The sequence below is a fragment of the Triticum dicoccoides genome, chromosome 2A (assembly GCF_002162155.2).
Source record: "Triticum dicoccoides isolate Atlit2015 ecotype Zavitan chromosome 2A, WEW_v2.0, whole genome shotgun sequence".
Classification (NCBI taxonomy): domain Eukaryota; kingdom Viridiplantae; phylum Streptophyta; class Magnoliopsida; order Poales; family Poaceae; genus Triticum; species Triticum dicoccoides.
In genome coordinates this window covers 288,628,386-288,638,801 of record NC_041382.1, presented here as the reverse complement: position 1 = coordinate 288,638,801, position 10,416 = coordinate 288,628,386, and the positions used below count along the sequence as shown (strand labels likewise).

The following is a 10,416-nucleotide window of genomic DNA, read 5'->3' as shown; positions in this document are numbered from 1 at the left end:
CTTTCCAACCTAATTGGATTCACACTAAAATTCATCCATAGGGTTGAGTTATTGACGAAACAATCTAATGTTGTAGCAGAATCCAAGTCAAACTAGAAGTCCAAAGGTGTTGCATGACGTCCACTTGGGCCATGAGCCTTGTACGACCTAGGACTAGTTTTAGGCTGCCTTGGGATATCCTCCCACACTACTAGGGAAAACCTTATACACAGAATCTTAGCAGCAGCGTGGTTTAAAAACAAACGCTACTACTAATTAGCAGTAGCGAGCTTGAGAAAACCGTGCTACTAATAACCTGATAGTAGTAGCGTGGGTTTTTACCCCTCGCTACTACTAAGTTATTTCCACCGTGCCTCCCGGGACCGGCCGTAGTAGTAGCGCGGGTTCTAAAACCTACGCTACTACTACGTGGATAGCCATAGCGCAGGTCAGACACCCACGCTACTACTAGTCTCCCACGCCACCCACCCCCGCCGGATACAATCCCACCCGCAACCGTCCCACACCACTCAACCCATGTCTGTCTAAAAAAAATCCACCAACGCCCAATCCAGATCCCCTCTGCCTCCATCCCCCGCTGCGTGCGCCACGCCGGCGGCCGCGTGGCCGCCGCTCCCCATCTCGCGCCGCTGTCCTCCCCTCCCCCCAGTCCAGCGAGCTCACCGACGAATCTCGTATCCATCATATCGCCGTCACCGGCCGCATCCCGTCCCAGCCCACCTGCCCGCCGATGGCCTTCTCCTCGTTCCCATGGTCGTTCCGCCGCCGAGTCGGCGGCAGCAGCAGCAGCGGAACCGGCCGAAGCAAACCCTCCGCCGTGGAGGGGAAGGAGGAGGACGCGGAGGAGCTCGGCGTCACGCCGCAGCTCCTCGACTTCCTCTGGACACTCTCCCCCGACGCCTTCAAGTCCTTCCCCACCAGCTCCACCAAGGCACCCCCTCCTTCCTTCCTTCTCGATTCCGCTCCCCTGCTAGTTCCCTCTCGATTACTCACGGTGCTATGCTTTGTCACAGGAGGATCCGCGGAGTCGGCGGCCGAGCTCTCGGACTGGCAGCAGCGGCATGCCGTCCTCATGCTCGCCAGAGCCAAGGTAGGTCTCCCGCGGATCTCGTCCTCCGCTTCGCCCAAGACAGAGATGGCTCTTAGGTCTCAAACTGTAATTTGTGATCCCTGCAGGAACTCGCTAAGGTCCGCTATGATCTGTGCCCATGCCACATGAAGGACAAGCAGTTCTGGACATACATCTTGCTGTAAGCTCTTGCCTCGTTAGCTTTCGCCCATGTGTGAGTGCATTGTTCCAGTCCAAGTGCTCAATTAGCTTCATGCTGGTCTTGATTTTGTGAATCTTCAGTTAGGAATTCTAGTCCATGGTGCTCCTTAATACCCAGCAAACTATATTTGTACCTAAACATGATCGTCCTAGTTGCGTGTGTACCGTTGTGCTGTTTTGTATATATAATAAACATCCAGCAAAAGGGATTGGCATCTGAAGATGAGAAATTATGTCAAATGTGAGTACTTGTTTTTGTAAAAGCTCAGCAAAAAGGGACATCATCATGTAAAGTGTGGTCTCTGTTTGCTGAACAACTATCCACGAGGTGTAATATAAGTAAGGTGCTGGTCCTAATATAAGTAATAACAAACCATGGCTAGTGATAATTCCTCTGTTGTTCGATCCTTTATATATGCAAAAGAATACACACATGTCTGTTCCAGATATGGCCAAATTTGTAAACACTAGATAATCCATCAAGTGGGCTTTTGATGCCATCCTGCAGCACGCGTTGTTGGGTTTGACTCTAGCCAATTTCATTATCAGGTAGGTTGGTGGGTGGGATATGGTAATGACGCCGATGACTCAATCCGGAGGATTGTGCGGATAAACCCTGGTGTCGGGAGATACGTCGCCAAGAGCTACAGCCCAAGGTCCGGTTTCTCTGTTCTCTTAAGTTCGGTTGATGCAAAATTGAACATGCAATTTTTGAGCCTAATTTATCACAAGTGAGGAGTAGTGAATTCTATAGTCCATCAGCTACATTTTATTGGCAACTACATAAGCTTCTATTTCTACTTCTGAATTTTGAATGATTCTATGAGAAAATGAGTGCTACAAAAGTACAGTTTTGTTGGTTTAGGCAAACACCTCATAGTACTCAAAAGTACAGTTTTGTAGAAACCATAGTATTCTGATTGAGGTAGTAAGATTTAGTTTATGTAAGTTTAGTAGATGAACTAGTAGGATCCTTCTGATGAACTGCTACTAGTAGGACGGCTTGCGATTAGATTAGTCTAGTCTATGCAGCAGGTGCACGCTCTGAGCTCGCTCGCAAGGTGTTTGCAACAATGCCTCTAGGAATGTTGAAATGTCAATTTGTTCAATCAATGTAGAATTCTGTGTTCCACGGGATACAAAGGAGCCTATGGACCTTAAACTTTGCTCATTAAATTGAAAAGAAAACATTGTACTATTCATACACAAACAAAACATCTATGGGTGGGGATGTTGGCATTGCGCGATTAAATTGAAAAAGAAAATGCTTCATGCATCCAAGAGACCAAGATGTCTTCTCTTCTCTATGGAGAGAAGCTGATTTGCATTGACGGCTAATGATGATTCTTTGTGTTCCATAGTTTAAAAGGCAACCATTTTGCACTAGTATGGTGTGATCAACATGGCCATATAATTAGATTTGGAAAAATACTAACTTGTTATTTCCTTTGCATTTTTTACTGTAAAAAGTCATGGCTCACCTATTAACCGGCGGCCGTAGAAGGACTAATCACCTAACTGAAACACTAATAATCAGAAGATAGATTGAACTTTGTTTAATGGATATACAACATATTGAATTATTTTCTATTTGGTCTAATTGATATAATCATGTCTAATAGAGTTCACAATCTTTACTTTGAAGATCTGTAGCTAGACGTTAGAACTGTTGACATGCAAATAATTAACTAACTGCATGTCGTACTTGAATTACAGGTTTTTTTGGTTTCGTCACTCCTTTGTTATATGGAAGAAGACTTCATGGTTAGAATTATTTACTATAACACATTCATATAAGATTTTCTTGCCACTGTAAGTAGGGAGTTAATTTTTTTGGTCCGTTTTGTTCTACGGGGATTTTGGTCTATTTTTTTAATAGTATATATGATCATTCAGTCACAGTTCCAATATTTTAGAACTAAAGCTCCCCCTAATTAAAATGCAGAAACGTGTTTTCTTTCATTATGTTTCAGTCACTGTCTTAGAAACACTAGAAAATATCTCTTGACAAACTTCTTCATGGAACTAATATTTTTCTGCTATTGACAAATTGGATTTATAATCTTTAACCTTGAATCTTTATAGGATTTTGGTTACTACCATATCTGCTCTTGCAGGTCTACTAGAGTATCCACTTCTGAGGTTGATTTTCAAAATGTGTATATCTAATATTTCTTACTGCAGCTTTAAGCTTCACTGTCATCTAACTTTGTCTACTTAATATACTTACTCGGCAACATGGAAAGTTTCCACATTTGTTCTAGCTGTCTCTATGGGTTAGCGACTTAGCATACATGTTGTAATAAGGTTTCACATTTGCTTCTCTGACAAGGTCTGTTTTTATTCATAGGTAGAAGATAGCGACAGAGTGCTGCCGGATATTGAGATGTTGAAGCGGCAGACTGAATCCATGACACCGAAGTGCAATTGCGGCAGATTATCTCTATCTTTTCTTTTCATTTTTCTTATTATTGAGTGAGAACAGAATAAGGAACTGTGTGATAGTACATACGACAACTGTAGTAAAAAGAAACTTATGTTTGCAATTGTTAATGACATAGATACTTGCATGTTCTTTGAAGTGGTCATTTGTGAGTTGCAATGCATAATGAGGTTTTTTGGCTGATTTATTTCCTTCGGTTTCCGGTTAACCATGAAATAGGAGCCCAGCAGTGCTCACTATTGTTGTGTTTACTGGGAACTGTATGCATAAAATGGAATTGGTGGATTTTATTTTTTTAATTATAAATTAGTTAGTAGTGGCGTGGGAAAAGACTGCGCGCTACTAGTATTTAGGATACTAGTAGCGTTGGTAGTATGGACACGCTGCTACTATTTCGTTAGTAGTGGCGCGGGTACTAAATAGCAGTAGCGTGGGTGGCAGATGCTACTACTAACTTTGTTAGTAGTAGCGCGGGTTCAACCCATGCTATTACTAACTATTAGCTGTAGCGCCTTATTGGTGGCGCGGGTACCCGCGCTGCTGATAGGTCTAAAACCCGCGCTGTTGCTAGGCTTTTCCCTAGTAGTGCCACCTCCTTGGCCGCCACCCCTTTCTCCTATATAAGTAGAACATCCAGTAGCTTTTTGCTTGGGATTTGCTTAGTTAAAAGTTAGCCATTGCAACTTTGTGTACTTCGTTTGTGTCCAATGGCCATACCAAGACCACTTTCGGATCCCCACCTTTATCAATACTTCATCTATATTGGCAATATTCAGATTGCATTAACATATTCTTGATTGTTCTTCGATTGCATGCAGGAATAGACCTTCAAGGTCAGGCTGATCGTGCTTCCAGCATCGGTAGTAACCTTAGGAAATTGGTTTAGCGATTGCTAAGGCGCAACGTCGTGCATGTTTGTAGTCGGATCGTCAAAGTCGGCTCCACCAAATAGATAGTTATCATCTCATCGAAAGATCGAGACACCCCGCCCCTATCAAGTGGTATCAGAGCTAGGTGGCTCGGTGAGAATTTTCTGTTTTCCCTTGATTAGATTTATTTTCTTACCTATTGTCCAAGAAAAAGGCACACAAAAAGTTAGATCTATTTATCTTTTGTCCAAGCCAGACTAAGTCCTTGCAATTTTCTTTTCATTGTTTGCACCATTGAATTATCGGTTGCATTGTCATATTGAGTTGCTGGTCTTAGTGTCTAGTTCGTTTAGAATTTCTAGTTCTGTTCACATTAGTCACCCCGCTACTGCATCGTTATTCCTTTCACTGTCCACCAACCCATTAATCAATTTCCACCTCATGCTACCCACCATTCATTGTCATAATCATTGTTGAGGTCGTTCACATCTGTGTTTGATCCAATCTGCATCTTATCTAGTTTGCTTTCGAAAGAGGGAGAGAGAAAAAAGATAGAAAGAATTAAAAAAAGTCAGAGAAAAAAAGGAGAGAAAGGAAAAGAAAAAAGTGTGAGTAAAAAAAGAGAAGAAAAAATTTCTGATCTATTTAGAGTCAATCTCATAGTTGAATTCGGATTGGAATATGTTTTGTGCACTGTTCAGTAAAACATGCACATCTTCCTCATACGAAGTCCGTTTGGGCTCCGTGAGTACTAAAATTAAAGCTAGCTACGAGCTGCATCTAAATAGTTGCAGAAGCTAGTTCAATACTTGACACCTCAAAATCTTCTTTTAAATAGGTCTCTGTGCCCTCCAAAGTTCACGAACACAGCTTGTTCCATGCTTTCAGGCCAATTTTAGAATTTTTTGGCTCCTCATATCAACTCGGAATTGAGTGATTCTTTTTGCGTTTGAAAGCTTGAGTTAGTGCCATTCTTGAGAAAAATTATCAAAAAATTGGCACAAACTTTTTCAGAGGAAAGTTGGAGAGAATGTTGGTGGTATATCCTGCTTGGCAGCTATTTCACATCATTATCATTACTGCTATTGTGATATTCACTTTTATCTTGCTGTCCAGTGCTACTTCATATCCTTTATTGATGCTAGTTGTTCTACACCGTGACCTCATTAGTGTTCTAGTCTTACGTCTCTAGTCCGGTCTAGCCTAGGACTAGCACAGTACCATCGTTGAGCGTTTATTCAACATTGCATCTCTGAATTTATTATTGCTAATCGCTTTACTCAATCTTCGATGTTATTTGACACCCTGGTTGCTTGTCACCACCTATTGCATGGTAAGAACTTGTAAGACATTGATATTTGCTATATCATGAGCGTTTTACCACCACATCCTAGTAGCTCATGGGAACATTATTCTCGGATTTTTTTCTTGCTTTCAACTAATTATGTCAGGTTCCGGAGTTGTTAGTTCTTGGGCTTCATTGATCGTGGGAGACGTGCCACCACCTAAGAAAATACTACAACCATCACGAGAGGTATTGATGTCTACTACGCAACCTTCTTCTTGTAGACTCGTGTTGGGCCTCTAAGCACAGAGTTTTGTAGGACAGTAGCCAATTTCTCTCAAGTGGATGGCCTAAGGTTTATAAATCCATGGGAGGCGTAGGATGAAGATGGTCTCTCTTAAACAACCTTGCAACCAAATAACAAAGAGACTCTTGTGTCCCCTACACACCCAATACAATGGTAAATTGTATACGTGCACTAGTTCGGCAAAGAGATGGTTATACAAGTGTAATATGGATGGTAGATATAGGTTTTTGTAATCTGAAAATATAAAAACAGCAAGGTAGCATGTGGTAAAAGTGAGCGAAAACGGTATTGCAATGCTTGGAAACAAGGCCTAGGGTTCATACTTTCACTAATGCAAGTTCTCTCAACAATGGTAACATAATTAGATCATATAACAATCCTCAACGTGCAACAAAGAGCCACCCCAAAGTCACTAATAGCGGAGAACAAACAAAGAGATTATTGTAGGGTACGAAACTACCTGAAAGTTATTCTTTCTGATTGATCTGTTGGGCTATTCCTATAAGTGTCACAAACAACCCTAGAGTTCGTACTAAAATAACACCTTAAGACACACATCAACCAAAACCCTAATGTCACATAGATACTCCAATGTCACCACAAGTATCCGCGGGTTTGATTATATGATATGCATCACATAATCTTAGATTCATCTATTTCAAACCAACACAAAGAACTTCAAAGAGTGCCCCTAAGTTTCTACCGGTGAGTCAAGACGAAAACGTGTGCCAATCCCTATGCATAAGTTCACAAGGTCACAGAACCCGCAAGTTGATCACCAAAACATACATCAAGTGGATCACGTGAATATCCCATTGTCACCATAGATAAGCACATGCAAGACATACACCAAGTGTTCTCAAATCCTTAAATACTCAATCCTATAAGATAACTTCAAAGGGAAAACTCAATCCATTACAAGAAGGTAGAGGGGGAGAAGCATCATTAGATCCAACTATAATAGCAAAGCTCGCGGTACATCAAGATCGTGCCAAATCAGGAACACGAGAGAGAGAGAGAGAGAGAGAGAGATCAAACACATAGCTATTGGTATATACCCTCAGCCCCAAGGGTGAACTACTCCCTGCTCGTCATGGAGAGCGTCGGGATGATGAAGATGGGCACCGCTTATGGTTTCCCCCTCCGTCAGGGTGCCGGAACAAGATCTCGATTGGTTTTTGGTGGCTACAGAGGCTTGCGGTGGCGGAACTCTCGATCCAGGTTCTGTTCTGGGGTTTTTGGGATTTATAAGAGGTGTTGGCGTCAGGAACAAGTCAAGGGGGACAACGAGGAGCCCACAAGGATGGAGGGCTGTGACATCCCAAAATTCTAAATTTTGGAATATTATATTAAATAAATTGTTTTGTTCTATTTGCTTGATTATGGTGTGGTTGCTGGTGTGAAATTGAGTGCAATTTGAAACTTTTTGAAAGTTAAATGAGAGGAAATGAAATGACTTTCCCAATCTTTCACCTTGCATTTTTTACCTCCATGAATTCAAATTCTTTTTCAAATACAAAACCCTAGAGTGAAGATGATATGACTTCTTCCATTTAAATAAATGAAAAGGGTTTTTGAAAATATTTGAATTTCATTTGGAAATATTTCAAATTCAGAAACTTTATGCAACTTAATGATTTTCAAGAGAGAAGATAAAATGACCTCTTCAAAACATATGAAATATGAGTTGGAAGTTTAAAAGAAATCAAATTTGAAGTCCCTATGAAATTATTTTCATTTTGGAGATATTTGGTTTTTATTCAAATTATTTTTCTCCAAAAATAAATACATGGAAAATATGGTAAAATGATTCCCTACAATAGAAAATCGGAGAAAAACGGGTTTGAAATCAGTTTGGTATTTTTAAGATGATTTTTATGGGGTTTTATTGAACCAGCAGCACTCTTTGCTTAATTTAAATTTTCGTGGATTTTATTTGAGGCAAGAAAAATGTTCATATTGTCGGAAATCTTTTTCTGAAAATTTTGATATATTATATAACTATAGTATATTTTTATTTTATTTGGTTTATATTATTTTCTTATCTGTAAAAAAATGTTTTTTTTAATCTGGGCCACCGAACTGGGCCGGCCCAGTGCCCGGACCACCTTCCTCCTCCCGCCATAGTCCGTCACGAGCACAAGCCGCCGCCGCTCGCCGTGTCCGCCCCGGGCACCTTCGCCCCTTGCCCCTGCTGCAAACCGCCACCTCGCCCTTCCCCTATAAGTAGTTGTGCCCCGCCGCCTCTTTCCTCCCCGCATCTCACACCGCCACCACCGCTGCCAGCCGCGGCCGATGCCACGGTTTGCCTCGACGCCGGAGCTGCCGCCGCTGAACCCCACCGCTCGAACCGGTAAAACCAACGGGCCGGTTTATATTTTTTTAGGGTTTTCCTTCGGGTTTTCTTAAAAATCGGTTTATTATTTTAGTTTAGATTATTTAGTAAACTTTCGTTGGTTAGGTCTTCACAGCGAATGAATTCATTATTTTAGTATTTGTAGCGAACGTGCGTCCTTTAGCTTTTCTGTCTCGTAGCCAGGGAGCCGCTTGTGATTATTTTACTTACAGATTAGCCCTTGCTTTTCAATCTATCACAACTTTTTGATCACTTGTCCAAATCCAACGAAACCAATGCCCACTTCTTCATTATGATCCCCTCTATCCAGATAACCAACTTAAACATATTTTTTAAAAAGTTTAAAATCTGGTTTCTAACAGATTTTAATTCATACTTCTTTTGTTCATAATTTGAGTTTCGTAACTCCGATTAATTGATTCTTTGTGCATATCGAAGATCTGGACCTAAACTTTATGATTAGACCAAATCCACCCAATTCTGGTACTGTTAGAAATTGTTTTCCGTTGCAAGAGTTAATTACTTGTTTTCGAAGTTTTCCGAGATCTTTTCTTTGATTCTTTTGTATGAGTGCTTATGTATGCAATTGCTTGCTCACGATAGATTGACCAGAGTGTGACGAGTAGAACTATCAGGAGTTATGAATGCGAATCATCGTCATCAATAGTACAAGGCAAGTTCACACTTTGATCATATCCCTTCTGTAATGCCCCGAGACCGATGTGTCAGGTGTCCTCCAGTTATTCATTGTTTTTGCCTTGTCATTTCTTGCGTGTCATGCATTTCATATCATGTCATCATGTGCATTTCATTTGCATGCATGTTCGTCTCATGCATCCGAGCATTTTCCCCGTTGTCCGTTTTGCAATCTGGCGCTCTTATGTCACCCGGTGTCCCTTTCTACCTTTTTTCGTGTGCGGGTGTTAAACGTTTTCGGATTGGACCGAGACTTGTCATGCGGCCTTGGTTTACTACCGGTAGACCGCCTGTCAAGTTTCGTGCCATTTGGACTTCGTTCGATACTCCAACGGTTAACCGAGGAACCGAAAAGGCCTCGTGAGTGTTGTAGTCCAACACCCTTCCATTTTGGCCCAAAACCCACCTAAACCTCCTCCATCATCTCGGTCGTTCGATCACGATCGTGTGGCCGCAAACCGCACCTCATTTGGACTCTCCTAGCTCCCTCTACCTATATATATGTGGCCTCCCCCGAAAATTCCGCGGTACAAACCCTAGATCTCTCCTCTCCGCGCCGTCGGACAAATTTCACACCGCCGGACATGTCCCCCTCCGCCCCCTCGTCCAACCAGATCGCGCCACGTCAGCACGCGCCTCCTCCACTCTCCTCCCGTGCCGCTGGGCCAGCGGAGCCCGCGGCCGGCCCGCCCGAGCTGCCCCGGGCCAGATCCCCGCTGCCGCCAGATCCCGTGCGCCGCCCGCCGGCCGTACCTCGCCGCCGCCGCCAGTTGCTCGCTGTCCCGCCGCCGCCCGCGGGCGAACCGCCAGATCCACGCCACCGCGCCATCTCCCTCCGTTCGTTCCGCCGCCCCGGTGGCTGCTGGCCGCAGACGCCGCCTCAGTGGCTCCTCCCGCCGGCAGATCCGGTTCCCCCCATGGCCAGATCCGTGTCCTCCGGTGCCCTCCGCCGCGCGCCGGAGCAGGAGCTCCGGCAGGGTGCCACCATGGCTTGGGTCTTCGCCGGCCAGATCTACACCGAGCCGTCCCGGTACAAAGACAACCACCGAACCAAATGCGTTCCGCCTCGTCCCTGCACCACATCGTCCCGGTTGGAGTTGACTTTTGCGAGGGTATGTTTTTCTCTAAGTCCCCGAGATTCCAGATTCAAATGCCCATGTTCATCATGTCATAACTTTGCATCCGTAGCT

The 10,416-nt window shown here is 43.3% G+C and overlaps 1 protein-coding gene across 1 annotated transcript; it reads left to right on the top strand.

Annotated features, from left to right (window-relative positions):
• Window positions 1-730: 730 nt before the first annotated feature.
• Window positions 731-1,254, top strand: LOC119357833. Its single transcript, XM_037624646.1, has 3 exons — window positions 731-921; window positions 1,006-1,090; window positions 1,177-1,254. Exons 1-3 carry the CDS (start codon window positions 731-733, stop codon window positions 1,252-1,254), a joined length of 354 nt encoding a protein of 117 aa, XP_037480543.1.
• The last annotated feature ends 9,162 nt before the right edge of the window (window positions 1,255-10,416 follow it).